Here is a 16,593-nt window from a genome sequence, read left to right on the forward strand (position 1 = left end):
TTTGCAGGTCTAAACAACCAGTAATTGAAAATGTTCAATTATAGTCTAATAACTGGAACGGATGTAATTAAGTAGTGCAATGGGCCGGAAGAACAATGTCACCTTGGTTTGGATGGTTGCAAAACAGTAAAGAAGCTCCATTCAACTGTGACAAAGTGACAAATAATAGTGACAGTGATGTAACAGTGACAACCTTAGAGCAAAAGTTTGTTACAAAGGCAGTGAGACTCAAAGACTGTGACATGGACTGTAAGACAAGGTAAACTCTATTTTGTATTTTTAAACAACTTATATTTTTATTTTTACATTTTATACCAGAATAAGTGTTATATGTTACTTGATAATTTTTCTTAGGCCTACTGATGTGTGGGTGGATAAATAATACATGAATTTTGTCTCACCTTTTGATCAGGTATAATTTAATTTAAAATAGTTCCAAGAACTCAGTCAGTGGATTTATGAATTAGAAAACATATAATAGCTTAATTCGGTGTTTGCTTCAAGCAATACAAAGACCTGCTCAATTCAGTCTCAGTCTAGCAGTCAAGCAGTGCACATCAGTTATCCTTGTTTTATCTGCCTCTGTTGTTTCCTCAAAAATGAATTTATGTTCTTTGTGTGGACAGGAGTTACCTCCTGATAATGATTACGTTAAGTGTGCTATTAGTAGTTGTAAATTACATTATGGTTGTGCTGGTGTTGCCGAAAAATCATGGCGACAAATGGGAAATTCAAGGCGTGAAACATACGGTTGTGTTTTACGTAGAAATTTGAAAAAGGACTCTGGGAGTGTTTTAAGTGTTTCTTCTGTGTCGGAGCTTCAGGACAATCAAGGTAATTTAACAGAAAATTTTCTAGAAAAACTTGAGAAGAAAATAGAAAAGATAGTGCAAAATGCAATTGAAAGTTAGTTGAAGGAAATCGGTGTTTCAATCATTGATTTGGAAAGATCTGTTAAATTTTGCTCTGATAAAATTGACAACTTTTTGGTTAAAATAAATGATACTGAAAAACAGGTCTCAGATCTAGAAAAGAGTAGTAAAAAAGTAGCTGAGGAGAACCAGAAGCTAAACAAAGAAGTTGGTTCACTAAAAAATCAACTTGAGGAACTGCTTCAATATGGACGTAATTCTAATGTTATAGTAGAAGGTGTACCTGAAATTGAAAATGAAAATGTTCTACACGTAGTGAGTAAAATTGCAGCTGCTATCAATGAGCCTATCAACGTGGAACAAGATATTCAGGCTGCACACAGAGTTCCTGTGAGTAGCAAAAAAAATAAAAAGATTCGCCCGATTGTCGTACAGTTCAGTAACAGACAAAAACGTGACAATTTTTTGAAAAAGGCTTAAAAAGAAAGAATTAAATCTGATGTTCTAGTTGAAAGTTCTCCCGCAAATGATGTTTTTGTAAATGATCACTTGACTCCTTTCTTCAAAAAGCTATTTTATGAGGCTAGTCTAATCAAAAAGGGGAAAAAATTTGAATTCTTTGGATCATGAACTCGAAAATATTTATGAGGAAAAACAATGACAGCGGAGACATAATTCAGATCGCTAACTTCGACGATTTGGCTAAAGTTAAATAAAGCTACGTTGATTGGTACAAGTTTTTAGATGGACAGACTAAATTCATTAAGAGTCAAGTTAGAGACAATTATTCAATATTATTCTTGTGTGGACACAATGAAAATCCTAGACATGCTGGTTTTAAGTAAACTGATAACAACTGGACTTCAGATAGTTAACTTAGCTGCTTATCTACAAGGTCACAAAGGGCACTTTATCCTGCTACTGGATTTATCAACTTTTATACTCCAACCTCCTTACAGTATTTTTCATGGACATAATTTTAACTAGGTGTTAGGTGCTTTGAAAAAATTGCTGAACAGATAAAATGATCCTGATACTGTACAAATTAATTAAATAGTAAGCTTTAAAATTCCCTACATTAGCAAAACATTTAAATTCTATAAAATATTACAGTTAAGTGTTGTATTTTTTCATTTTATTTCACAGTTTATAAATTTGTATAACCTTTTAAAGATAATAAATTAAAATATTTGTAACATTTTAATGAACTCTGCATCTCATTATTATAGTTACATACTTTTCGTTTTACTTCCTAGATATTGATATATCTTCTGCCTTGTTTTTCAAAGATTTTTGAAAAAATTGTAAAGATTCAACTAACAGAATATTTAGAAAGCAATAATTTAATAAATCCTTCACAGTTTGGTTTCCGCCCAGAACTCGGTACTGAAAAATCCATAACAAAAATGATTAACTACATTGCGGAAGCCTTGGATGGATCGCAGAAGACTGTGGGTGTGCTATGTGACCTATCCAAGGCTTTTGACTGTGTGAATCATGAGATACTCATAGAAAAATTAAGTATGCATGGAATAAAAAATACTGAATTAAAATGGTTCATATCATATTTAAAGACCCGAAAACAAAGACTTATTTTACAAAAAATGCAGAGAAATTATAAATCAGAGTGGAACATTAACCCCAATGGAGTTCCTCAGGGCTCCATTCTCGGCCCTTGTTTATTTATTATTTATGTTAATGATCTATGCAATGCTACTAAGATGTCCACCTTTCAATATGCAGATGATACCGCTTTAATATGCACAGGACAAAACAATGAGTTCATTCAAGCCTCAATAACTAATGAATTTCAACTCCTTGGGGATTGGTTTGCAGTAAATGGCCTGTCCATGAATGTGGCAAAAACTCAACTAATTCAGTTTTCTGCATCCAATATTAACCAAGAAATAATTGTAAATACAAACTTAACTACAATTCATTCACAACAGTCAATAAATTATTTGGGAATAGAAATCGATTCACAACTAAATATTCAACCGAAAGAATATTTTTCTTATGTGCTACCATTCTTCAAAAAGATAAAATGATAAAAAATGGGTCTGACATAAGACGTTTGATGAAGAAAAGAATGGAAATGTGGGAAAATGATCAATTTGATGAATTAATACGTGAAGCTGAGAGATGTGATCGGCAAATGAAAACATCACAAGAACACCAAGAAGAAGACCAGAAAATAAGAATCTTCACAAGATTGGTATTACAAGGAAAATTGCGTGAAGCTACAAGATGGCTCACAGATCGCTCCGGCGATGGAGTACTCACACCTGACGATATTCTTCCTGATGGTCAAAATGTTTTTCAAGTTTTAAAAAATAAGCATCCACGTCAAATGGTTCCGAATGACAATACATTTCTAGCTGATGAGAACTTACCATTGATGGTAGATGTAGATATATCCAGTGACCACATAGAGAAGATGGCTAGACGTTTGCATGGAAGTGCTGGCCCTAGCGGAACAAATGCTGATCAATGGAAGAATATGTTGCTGCGCTATGGAGCACATAGCACTCGTTTAAGGGAAGCAGTTGCATCGTTAACTCGATGGATGGCAAACGGGATAGTAAACTGGAACTCGATCAGAGCTCTGTTAGCTAGAAGAGGATTAGCACTGAACAAATACCCTGGTATTCGCCCAATAGGAGTTGGAGAAGTTTTGCAGAGACTATGTGCAAAAACCATGGCTTTTGTAACAGGTGACGATGTTCAAGAAATATGTGGATCTGACCAACTCTGCGCCGGAACGAAAGCTGGAATAGAAGGTGCTATACATGCTATGACGGACCTATTCAATGAAAATAACCAAAATTGTATTTTACTTGTAGATGCTTCAAATGCGTTCAACGCCTTGAGCAGGCCTTTAACTCTGTGGAATGCTAGGGTGCTTTGGCCTCGTTGCGCTCGTTTCCTATTCAATACATACCAAGGCTATGCAACCATTATGTTTAGAGGAAGCAATAAAATCATCCTTAGTCAAGAAGGAACCACTCAGGGAGACCCTTTAGGCATGCTAATGTATGCAATTTGCATATTACCTTTGGTAAAAAAACTAAAAAGCCTAAATTGGAAGCAAAACTGGTACGCTGATGATTCTGCATGTTTCGGTGAAATACTTAAAGTTAGAGAATGGTTTAATGCTTTACGTGTTGAAGGGCCAAAATGGGGGTATTACCCAGAAGCCAAGAAAAGTGTATTGATAGTAAAACCTGAATATAAAGAAAAAGCAGAAGAAATTTTCAGAGACCTACAAGTGAAAATTGTAACATCGTACAGGTTTTTAGGGGGTATTATTGGTAGCTCAGAAGAAAAGAAGGAATTCGTGAAAGAAAAGGTAAAAAAATGGGTTGATTGTATAAAGAAATTTGGCATAGCTGCACATAAAAGTCCTCAAGCAGCGTGTACTGCCTTTACTAAGTCATTACAAAATGAATGGGCATTTCTCCAAAGAGTAACAGAGGGATTTAGTGAAGAATACGAAGACTTAAAAACTGCCATACATCGCCATTTCACTCCCAACCTTTTCGAACAAGAGATTTCTGAACTTGAACATGACTTGTTCTCTCTCCCTACTCGTTTTGGAGGCTTAAATATTCAGGACCCGACAAAGAACGATGGTATTTCATTTAAAACATCAAAACAATGCACAGAAAAATTAATATTAGCCATTAAAAATGGACAACCATTAAAGATTAATGATCATGTATCAACACTACAAGATGTAAAAAAGAAGAGAAAACTAGAAAAAGACACGTTGGCTAAAGCAAATAATGAACGAATTATGGAATTACTTCCTGAAACTCAAAAGAAGCCAATAATTAGAATTGTAGCAGGGAATACTAGCCAATGGTTAACTGTGACACCATGTGCATCTGATCATACGGATTTGTCCCCGGATCAATTCAGAGATGCTTTGTCAATTCGCTATGGCCGCACACTAAGAAATTTACCAGTACGATGTGATGGTTGTGATCAACCCATGAATCTTACCCATGCTTTAAATTGTAAAAAAGGAGGATTGATCAAACATGGGCATGATCAACATCGAGACCACTGTGCTGCGATAGCAAATATGGCCTGGAAAGGGGTTGAAGTCGAGCCTATTATGAGAGAAGCTGACCCTGCAAACAATGTGCCTGCTTTAAAAGCTGATTTTAAAGTTAATGGTATTTGGGAGGCTGAGAGAGTAGCGTTTTTTGATAATCGCATTGTTAATGCTGACGCTCCCTCTTACGCCAACCAAGAATGGGGAACAATATCTCGAAACCATGCTGTTCAGAAACACAATAAATATGACAAAGCAGCCGAAGACATCAGAGGAAGCTTCACACCATTAATATGTTCCACGGAAGGAGTCCCCCACAAAGAATATGAAGCGTTTCAGAGGAGAACAAGCGAAGCCCTGGCTTTAAAATGGAGAAAACCATACTCCCAAATTATCGGATGGTTGAGGATCCAAAGCCAGCTTTCCATCATTCGAGCGGTTTCGCTTAGGCTACGGGGAACTAGACGAAAAATTCGTAGTATTCAATTTGAAGATGGTGCCGCAATTCCCCCATTGCTCTATTGAGCTTTCATTTTATTTTTTAAACATTTATATTTGATTGAAAATCATAGTCATATGTTTGAAATGTATAAATAAAGTTTTGTTGTTACTCTATTCACAACTAAATTGGCAAAAACACATTAAAAACCTATCAAAAAGACTACGCTCAGCAACATTTGTTCTCACAATAATTCGGGATACTACTAATCTAGAAACACAAATAGTAGTATATCACGCATATTTTTCATCGATTATGAATTATGGAATTACTGTATGGGGCTCATCAAGCCAGACCAAAAAAATATTTATTCTCCAAAAAAGAGCTGTAAGATTAATGGCCAGAGTCTCCCGTAGAGCACATTGTAAAGATTTAATTATTAATTTTAAAATTTTAACTTTTTTTAGCTCTTATATTTACAAATTGGCATTAATGGTTAAAAGTGATTTCGACACATTCATGGACTGTCAACAATCTCATCCACATAACACAAGATTCAAAAATATTATAAAACCAGTTCAACATAGGCTTAAAATCTTTCATTTATCCCCTCAGTATATGGGACCAAAAATTTACAATAAATTACCCGCTGGGATTAAAAACATTGCCTCATTCTCTAAATTTAAACTATCTTTAAAAAATTTCCTTTTGGAGAGGGCATTTTACTCGTTAGAGGAATATCTGGAAAATGAGTATATTTGAAAGATATTGCTTCTCCCATAGGTTTGTAGCTTATTATATGCTTTATTTCTTTTGTAAGCTATTTTATTTTAAAATGTAGTATAGTATTAGTATTAGACTTTGTGACAAATCACCTGTCAAGAGAATTGATGTAATGTGATGATGTTTAATAAATAAATAAATAAATAAATTGGTGAATTTTGTTTTCTTTGTTGTCTTTTCCACAAAAGTTATTGGACTAAAGGTAAATTTAAATTATAATTCATTTTGTTACCCTTTTCAGAGAAATTTTTGTTATTGTTAAGTATTAGTTGAGACTCCCGCCCACACACAGAAGTTTTAATCTTCTTTTGGGTGTGTATATTTCTACGCAAGTTAAAGTAAACTTTTATTTAATTAATTAACAATAAGTTTTGATTACATTGTAAAATAATTTGTTTTTATAGATCTTTGTAATTTTATGGTGTTACTTGTGGTATTATTATTATTATTAATTACATATATAAAAAATTGTGTAGTTATGATTTATACTGAAACCCCCAAGTCTAGCATTAAAAACGTTAAGCCAGCTGTTTTGATATACAAATTCATTTGTTTGATGTGAGTTATAAAATACTGTTTTTGTTTACTGTTTATACAAATAGATTTCAAATTTCATTTTTAACTTGCCTTAAAGTTAACTATTCTTTACGTAACCATTTCCTAACAGAAATATACAAATTGACTTCAAATAACACTTAAGTTTAAATATTTAATGCTAGAAAGTTTAAAATTTAACTTCAGCTAACAAAAGATGGGTCAAGAAACAATAATTGATAATTCAAAGAATGATGAACCAAAAGATTACCAATCCTCCATCAAAAACCATCCAATGTTCAAACGTGAGTATGTGCGAGATAAAATGGAAGCGATGCAGAAAAGAATCGACGAACTGAAAGAAAAAGTAAAAACCGAGGGTGAACAACTACATAAAGAAAGTGTACTTGAAACAGAAATTTTAGTTCAGAAACTCGCAGATTCTTCAAACAGTTTCCAATACAACTCTGATGAGAGCGAAAGTGAAAGATCGTTGTATTTCTCGGCATCAACAGACTCAACTTGCAGTTTAAATACATCTTCCAATTCTACGTTTAACAATTTTACTAAATTCGTAAACAATCTCGTGAAAACACAGAACCCCAAGGAGAGATTGAGTCTTTTACAACTCCACTCGAAAAAGCAAATTGCGCTGAACATGATGCGACACTCTTTGACACAGCTCGACTCAATGTGTTCGGAAGAGTTGGAACTGATTAAACGAAATTTGCAACATTTGAAAAAACTGGCTGAAGAATTTGACGTCAATGTCGGTAATGGGGATGAAAGTAGGGAAACAAAGGCATTGGAGTTTCACTATGGACAAAGTGAAAAAGTAATGGATAGAAATTGGCATTGTGTAGAAAAGTATGTTAGAGTTAGCAATGTGGTGTCGGTTGATATAAATGAATGATAATTTTAACTGTAATTCAAAATTCAATGTTTTACATTTTCTGGGTTTTTATTTTGAGTACCGTACTCTACCTAATGGAAATTTGAATTCGCATACTTAGCATTCAGGTAAACTACTGAAAATACTCACTATATCATTGTAATGATTTTATTCAAAATTTAAATTTAATATTTACTTGATGATGTACATTACAAAAATAAACTTATTGGTTACGGTACTTGTCTGGTTTTTATATACATTTAAGTCTTCAACTAGTGTAGTCTAAGTTAAGCATGCTACACTCAAAAAATCAAATTAAATGAATTGTTTTAACCAGAATATCCCCATAGTGCTCATGAAGTCACCAAATTAATAATTTACTAGTAATAATATAATCTAGTAGCCGAAATTAATTCTATAAATTTACTTGTCGCACGGTAAACTTTTTGAGTTGTCAGAAAAAAGGTAATAACTAAAAGAGAGTTTTTTTGCCAAACCTAAAAAAAATGTTACCGAAATGTGTTTTGATTCATTAATTACTAATGTAGTTTTAATGTTGGTGAAAGTTAGCATGCGAATTAAGTCTGAAGGAGGACTGCAGTGACATTGGTGACCATGACACTATGGGTGATTGGTTACTGACAGTCAGAGAGAGAGAGAGAGGTATGTGTGTGTGTGTGTGTGTAGGTTTCATAGGCAAGGGAGAGAGAGATTATATTCATTGACCTCTTTACACCAATCTCAATATGCCGAGCACCTGGAGCCCATCACAGTGAGTGTTACTACTTTATTTGTTAGTTACTGAAACTAATTATTGAAATATTAAAAAAATATTCCTTATGTTTTTCAATGAAAAAGTTATTTTACTGTAACCGTACAGGTTTTATTTATTGTATAATTTAACATTTTGTTGAACTTTGGAAATAAAATTATGGTGAATCAAAAAGAATAATTTAAAGATTCTGTTAGATTGAGATACTAAAAAAAGTATTTAAACTAAATAATAATTGTTGTGCAAAATATTGATATTTAGCCAAATCCTAAAGTAAATGATACGAAACACAACAATAATAAATAATTCTCAAATGAATTTTTTGGTAGGCCTAGTTATATTTTATTTTACAAATCTTGATCACTGTAGAATTTACTGTTAGCCAAAATTTTACATAGACGCTATGTTTTTTAAATTTATTTTTTTAGTTCTCATTAAATAATTTAGACTCTGTAAAGAGGATAAGTATTGTGTTATACTTTTAAAATTCAAAGCAGGCAATCATACCATACTGCAAGATTGCATGTTGAATACAGGAAGTAGTGTAGCTTGCATACATAGTTTGATTGAAACATTAACTGCGCCAATTGATTAAACTATTGATTCGTTAAATATTGAGGATGCTATTGAGAATGTTCAGAATAAGTTGCTTTTCAGTCCCTCTATATCTTAAAATTGTTTTTTTTCCATTGGGGATCAATTTTTTGAGACGGGAAACTCATATTCTATGTTGCTTTTGCTAGAGAATGAGAATACAATTTTAACTTCAAATATTCATGTGAATTTTCCATTATAATGCCTTAGAAAACACAAAATTATCATTTTATCTGATGGTTTTTGGAAGAGAAACATTAAGGATGAAACTCTATTTGGTTAATTTTTGAATGTAATTGTATCCATCTATTCTGTTAATGATTGTTAGTCTAATTGTTTCATGCGTAAGTCGGTGTAAAACTCTGAAGTGTGTGAGTACTTGCTTTAGACTCTGCAGTCGGAAATTTCCACAATGTAAAAAATACCTAATGAAGTGGTATGTTAAGTGTTTTTATGGTCAAGAATATACTGTACTATTAATATTCTGATTTAAATCTAAAATATTAATTTAATTCTCAGACAGGGTGAGTTTCCCCACACCATCCAGCCTGTGTCACCCGAGCTGAATGACCAGCTAAAGGGCGACTTCTCAGGTGAGCGCTCCGGATTTGTCCGGGTTGGCCGAGACGGGTGGCTGCTTCCTGAGAGGTACGAGCAACAGGCTGTAGGCTACTACACTCTGCCTCTACGACCCGACGATGTGTGGATACAGACCTTCCCTCGGTCAGGTAAGACACTTCAAGCTATAGTGGAATCCACCTCAGAGTGAGGAAGCTTCACAAGCTATAGTGAAATTCACCTTAGAGTGAAGCAGAACCAGTTAACCAGACTAATTGCATCCCCTCTTGCATTTATTATGTGTGCTAGATGTTGCACAGGTCAGTAAGACGTACTTCCAGCTCTGTCTCTGTACAAAACCTCTAATCAAAGAATAAGTATGAATCTGATGGTATGGTTGAATTTATTTTTATGCTCTGTTAATTTTGATGGATAAAGATAGTGTAAATTAATTGTGATGACCAGTGAGTGGGATGAGGGAAAAGCTCCAATAACACTGAAAGTCACATTAGACGCTAAAGGGTATTAAGCCAACGGCAACTAACTGTTGTGATTTTTCAGAAGAAAAAAAAAACGCCAGTGGTATGGGGGTGGGTTTAAAGGGTTTTTGTGTACATGCAAATCCCGCTCATTGCTCTAACCTACATAATCTATGTGAAATTTAAAGTAAAGCGGTGAATTTTCAGACATTTTGAATCAGATTTCCATAACTATTCCTCAAATAACATGAACATTAAAGGTTTTAATTTACCTTTTTATGTAATTTGTACATTTTGCCAATTCAGGGACCACTTGGTGCCAGGAGATGGTGTGGCTGATCAACAATGACTTCGATTACCAAACTGCCAAATCAATACCTCTGGACACCAGGTTTCCGTTTTTAGAGTAAGTCACATTTAATAAATTACATTTCAGAGTGTAGTGTGGAATATATACCCTAAGTTATTTTCTAGAGTCCAACATAGATTAACTGCATTTTTAAAGACAAAAAAGTATATTTGATTATTAAGAAAAATATGGTTGAGGTAAAACACATTTAAAACATTTTCAAATCCAAACTTGTTTTTCGTCACGAAGAGAAGAACAAAGGATAACCTAATTGTTTTAAGATTATAATCAGACTGCATGACCATAAAGGATGTTGTATCAGGCAAGGAGAATAGGAGTAAAAAAGCTGTTAATTTACCTGCTAAGCTGACACACAAGGGTGTTTAGTATAAAGAAAAGATGAATGAGTTTGTGTTTAGAATTGTAATGAGGCAAAAGCTTTGTCACTGACTAAGAACAGCTGGTTGGTTGGTTAGCCAGGATCATTTATCAAAAGATCAATGAATGCTCTAGGTCCAAGGACAGCTAAGGATACTATAGCGCCTCATTTTCCTAGTCACAAACGGATGAGAACCTCATTAGAGAAGGAGTGGGGGCGTGACGTCACTCTTCTCTTGAGGGAACACCATTACCGTAACGAGACTAAATGATTCCATCGGTGTTCGTGGCGTAGTTGATAGCGTCTCGGACTGGTATTCTGGAGGTCTCCAATTCGAATCCTGCCCGAGACACTAACTTTTTGTCAAAGATTTGGCTTAGAATGTGAATACTCCTTAACTGTACATCTTTTGTTAGAATTTGAGGCATTTATAATTTTATATTTATGAACATAACTATTTTTTTTTTAATTAGTAAACCTTCATTCAATTTTTATCTTATATCTTTTCTATATTATCAGCAAGTTTGGTTGGTTAGGTTAGGTTAGCGTGTGTTATGAAAAAAAGATACTTTTTAGCTTTAACATGAATTAAAAAATAATTAAAAGTATTTAATGCACAAAAAGACAAACACACAAATTGAGTAAAGGGCCACATTTTCAATGTAGGGGGAGGGGGTGTAGGGAAGGTTGTAGTATTCTACCCTACCGCCAGGGGCCATACGAGAGTGCTGCTTGTGATTATTATCGATAATTATAAAAAAAAATAATTTACAAACTTGTTCAAGAACCCTGGGCTATCTTGTAAGCTAGGTTATCGACAAACTCGTGTAAGTAATTTTTGTGTGAAAAAACTCATACGTAAATAAAAAAACGTTGTATTTTATTTTGTCCCCTCACTTAAACTTGTCTCACAATATTGTCTTGATAGCTTATTACTTGCCTTCTAATCCCAAGATTGCTAGATCGATTCCAAACAAGAGTTTTTCTAGACCCAGTTGCCGTGTCACTGGGCTATAAATTAATGATGCTATCCAATAAAATGTCAACATTATATAGTAGTGCATAGTTTGGACAGTTACAAAAAGCGTTTAAAAATTCCAATGGCATAGAAACACAAAAAACACTACACTATAAACTATAGTAAATAAACAAAGAACAGAAAGAGTGATTCAAGAAGAAAATTAACTAGCCCAAAGGGAAGAAAAAGTACTAATAAAACAGAAAACAGACAATAAAATAACTCTTCCCATTCGATGTCTTAAGTGGTCCAATGATGACTGTTAAATGAAAATAAACTAATACTTCTGAACTTTAAAAAAGCTTAAGATCCATCCAACTATCAATTGTTTGCAGGTTTGGTATGCTCCACCACCCAAAACTCCACGAGGAAGTGTTGGCTCAAAACAACTTTCGCACCGAGGTCGCTGAGGTGTTGAAACGATGGAGGACTCCGGGAGCCGAGCTGGCCGAGACTCTCCCCTCCCCTCGCCACTTCAAGACACATCTACCCCTTCCCCTGCTGCCTCCCTCGCTACTGGACACGTGCAAAGTCATCTACGTCGCTCGCAACCCTTTAGACGTCGCTGTGTCATACTTCCATCACAACAGGTACAGTGGAACCTCGATAACAAGTCACCCTTGATAAAATGTGTAGTTCTCAAGTACCTTTGACTTTGTGTTACCCCTAACCACATGTTATTGAGAACCTCTAAGAAATCTACCTTGATTACATGTCTTTTTTGATAATCCCCATAAGACTTGTTATCGAGGTTTTACTGTGCTAAGACCTTACTAAATTAGGGACTGCATTTTCTAAAACTGTTTTACCAACTTTGTATGCTGGGAGAGTTCGCTTCTAACGCAGGCCAGATGGTCAGAGATAAGTATGACTCAATAACACGAGGGGGGGGGGGGGGGGCGAGCTTGTCTAGTGATAGAACGATTGCCTTCTGTCCCCAAAGTCCTGGATTCAAAACCTGCCAATCACCCATACATTTTATCTATGTGATAATACCGCTTACTATCTAGCCTAGCGTCCTAAGATGTAAAAGATGGGACATAAGAAAAAGAAAATAAAATACTCAGGGGACCAAAAGGGCGTGAGATTAACAACACTTAACTTACTAGCCTACCCACTGTATAATCCTATTTCAAGCAAAAAAGTGCAACAGACAAAACGATCAGAGAAACCAAAAAAGCAAAATTTGTCTCATAACCACAAGCTATATCAAGTATTAGACAAACAAAAATACCTGAGTTTTATTAATTTCAATGGTAGATACATGTGAATATGAGTGCACAAGCAAGTATATCCTTGATGATTGTTATAGATATCTTGCTGTCCATGGCTACAATGGAGATTTTGAAAAATATTGGCGCTACTTCCAGGATGACTTGTGTAAGTATAAAAAAATTGTTTTACCTTGTCTAATGTTGCTTTGAGGAAATATTTGTTTCTATGAAAAATTACTTTTAAGTCCCGATTAGATTAATTTGCTAAAGTTTATGCAACAAGAACAAATATATTTGAATCATTTAATTAGTTTAATTTAATTTAATTTAGTTACTATCCTTATATATTTAATTTAATCTTTGTAGAACAGGCTATTTAATTCATTTTGTTCTATGTAAACAAAAGGTTATATATTTTTACTATTTCAGTGGTATACTCTCCTTACTGGGAACATGTTAAGCAGGCTTGGGCCGTAAGGAAGCATCCTAACTTCCTTTTCCTGTTTTATGAAGACCTTCTCAAGGTATGCACCTATAAATACCTACTTTGTATGGTCGTCATTTAATAAGAAAAGATTTGAGACCAGTGATCACATGTATAAATACAATGTGTAATAACAATCTTATGTGATAATCATTATTGGCTTATACAGTATGCATCTAAATGGTCTGTTTAAACGAGTTTTTGAGGACGTCGGAAAAACCGTTAACCGGACTGGCCTCGGTCCCGAGGAGTCCGGATAAGAGGGAGTCTACTGTAAGCCGAAATTGATTAATAATCTAGAAAAAATTCAAGTTATAACTAAAAAACACCATAACAATTTATGTTAGTACAGAGAACATCACTATCACTACATAACTATGTTTATAGCAATCAGAAAACAATAAATGGGTGATTAAATAAATATGTAATCGTAAATATTTAGAAGATAACTGAAACAGACCAAAAGCCTGTTTAAAAATCCTACTCATTAAAGTGTTTTACAATGCTTACAAATCAAAATTTACAATATTTCATTTTTTACACAAATGACTTAGTAGGAAAATGTACAAGAATTTGACAAAATCGATAAGTGTGGATTAAGTAGTAACTGAGATAATTAAGAGCAGTAGTAGTAAATATTAATTGTGGCACCATTATTGACCATTGTGTCAGTAACTATTATCCAAACTGCTCATTCTTGCTTTTTACGTATTCATTTTCTTTCTTGATCTCTTATTAAGCTGGCTTAAATGAACTACCATGTAGCCATAATATTTCAACTGGTATCATTAGGCTGTAGTATACATTTGTCTTGGGCTTTCTTGGAGTGTTAAGTTAGGTTATGTTAATTTCTTCTTATTACACTTAGGTTAATCATAATTTGGTTGCTTGACCCAGACATTTTGCTGATTTTGTGTGGTATTGTTTAGATATTACCAAGTTCAAGGGTCATATCTTAAAATTGGATTTCTATTTATAAACATTTTGTCCATGAGGAGTTTTTGAACTGTTGGTGGTGATTTCCAACTATCTTCTTTTAATGTTGTGTATAAGCATTGTCTCTTCTTATTGCAGGCTGGGCACTCTCTAATAATCTTCACTAGTTCTTTTATTGCTTTATTACTTTATGTGTTTCATATGCTGGATCGTAACCTACAAAGACAAGAGAAAAAATTAGAAAATCATCTTAAACATTTTGATTACGGTATTTTTATACTAATTACTAATACATGTATTTCTTAGAACTTACCAAGAAACATTCGCATCATCGGTGACTTCCTTGGCAAAACAGTGAATGAAGAACAACTGTCCAAGTTGACGAATCATCTGCAGATCGACAACTTCCGTAACAACGTCCCGCTGTATCCAGATGTAGAGATTACGGGACTGACTCGAGAAGAGGAACAGGGATTTATCAGGAAAGGTAAAAAATGTCACAAACTGATGTATGCGACTGACTATAATAAATCAAACATATTTAGAAGTAGAGATTTCGGACCTTTGAAATCTGTTGTATTTTGTAAGACATTTTGCTGTTGATATTAAATTAAATTTTTGCCGCTGTACACAAAAAGCAGCTGGTTTCTGTTCTTTTTGTAGACACAATAGGAGTTGTTAAAAAAAGGCTCATTAAAATCGGCAGTCTGTGTTACAAAACAAACTATTAAACAAAGCTGCAAACATTGACGAGAATTCACAGGGCACTTTCACTATAAATACTGGAAAGGTTAAAAACACTATTACATTATCTTAATACCCCCGCCTCAGCAAACCTGCAGACTAAACAAATTTACATTTGCCTGATTTGTTTTTCAATTAAATCTATTTCAATAACATTAGGTTTACCAATTGTCTAGTTTTGCTGCTACAGGGAGGGTAACAAAGTGTGTTTTTTAGTAAAACATTGATAGCTTATTATGAAAGAAATCTGTTTGGTCCATATTTGTCAAAACAAAATATATACATAAACAAGCAAACTACAACAGTTTACTTATTCTCCATAAAAAAAATATGGGAATTTTAAATTTACAGTTTTTTGGAATTTTATCCGTAATCATTAAGTGCATAATAACGCTTCAATATACTAAATTATTTGTTTTTTAAGCTCTTCAAAATGGTCTATAGAGAAATTGGGAAATTTTATTTTTTGAGGGTGAAAAACAAGAAAACCCTATTTTTACTCCATAAATCCCCATGGTCTGATCATGCTCGTTCACAAACTAGTTCGAATAGGCCTAAACATAGGTTTACACGATTGTACCAAATTTCATCAGAATCGGATAAGTTTTGCTCGAGTTATCGTGCTAACGGACACATATATATATGAATTTGAACGGATGGTGTTTTTGGCCTCTGAGGACATCAAAACGAAAAAGTAAATCATTCCTGGGTCCAGGTCTTACCATGAGTACTACGGTAATAGCTTATTTCCTATATGGGTAATTTGCTAAAAACACCTCTGAAGCTGTTGTGGATAAAAAAGTTTATGAATTCAAGCCAATTTCTTATAAAAAATATCAGAAATCTCTTTTTATGAAACAAATACCGACTGTGATTATTTTCGTTCCAGGCAAACTGAAGGAGAACAAAGAATTCACAGAAGAGTTGGAGGCAGAGGCTAACAAATGGATGAAAGAAAACCTCGCCGGGACTGACCTTTGGTTCCCTACTAAATGACGAGAAATATAATGTAAAATTATGTTATTTATTGCTGTTTGTGGGAAAAAAACTTTTATATCATACTCATTCATACAAATTTGAAAAACCAAAAATAATTGATCTGTATATAAATTTTTAGTTTAAAAATAACCTGTCTTTAATATATCCAGAGTATGTACAGAAGATACACAGAAATTCATTTTGTTACTAATAAATGATTAATTATAACTTGAAAACTACTTTACACTTCATTTCCTGTGTGTTTTTAACCAGTTATTTTGTATTATAGGGTTATTGAAATAAAAAAATAATTAATAAGTAAATATGAAAAGCAAAATACAAACAAAACAAACTACTCCCTGGATATATATTTTGTGAGTATTGTCTTAGTTAAAATTTATCATGTTTAGGAGCTTAACTCTGAAATGTACGATAAAATAAAGTGTAAATAATTTTAAAATTTCCTGTTTAGAAACTTGATTAAGCATTTGTATGGAAAATACAGAAA

General features: G+C 33.7%; 1 protein-coding gene across 2 annotated transcripts; it reads left to right on the forward strand.

Annotated features, from left to right (window-relative positions):
- Positions 1–174: 174 nt before the first annotated feature.
- Positions 175–16,305, forward strand: LOC129001435 (sulfotransferase 1C4-like). Of its 2 annotated transcripts, none has more exons than XM_054428696.1 (8): positions 175–259; positions 9,466–9,674; positions 10,290–10,389; positions 12,065–12,319; positions 13,042–13,109; positions 13,373–13,467; positions 14,670–14,850; positions 15,997–16,305. In XM_054428696.1, exons 1-8 carry the CDS (start codon positions 243–245, stop codon positions 16,101–16,103), a joined length of 1,032 nt encoding a protein of 343 aa, XP_054284671.1. In that variant the 5' UTR covers positions 175–242; the 3' UTR covers positions 16,104–16,305. The 2 variants fall into 2 exon arrangements, with proteins under 2 accessions (XP_054284671.1, XP_054284670.1); XM_054428695.1 differs by lacking the exon at positions 175–259 and adding an exon at positions 8,270–8,352.
- Positions 16,306–16,593: the final 288 nt, after the last annotated feature.

The sequence above is a fragment of the Macrosteles quadrilineatus genome, unplaced genomic scaffold (genome assembly GCF_028750875.1).
Source record: "Macrosteles quadrilineatus isolate MER2022 unplaced genomic scaffold, UCM_ALF_1.0 Scaffold_8__2_contigs__length_117827958, whole genome shotgun sequence".
NCBI classification, from domain to species: domain Eukaryota; kingdom Metazoa; phylum Arthropoda; class Insecta; order Hemiptera; family Cicadellidae; genus Macrosteles; species Macrosteles quadrilineatus.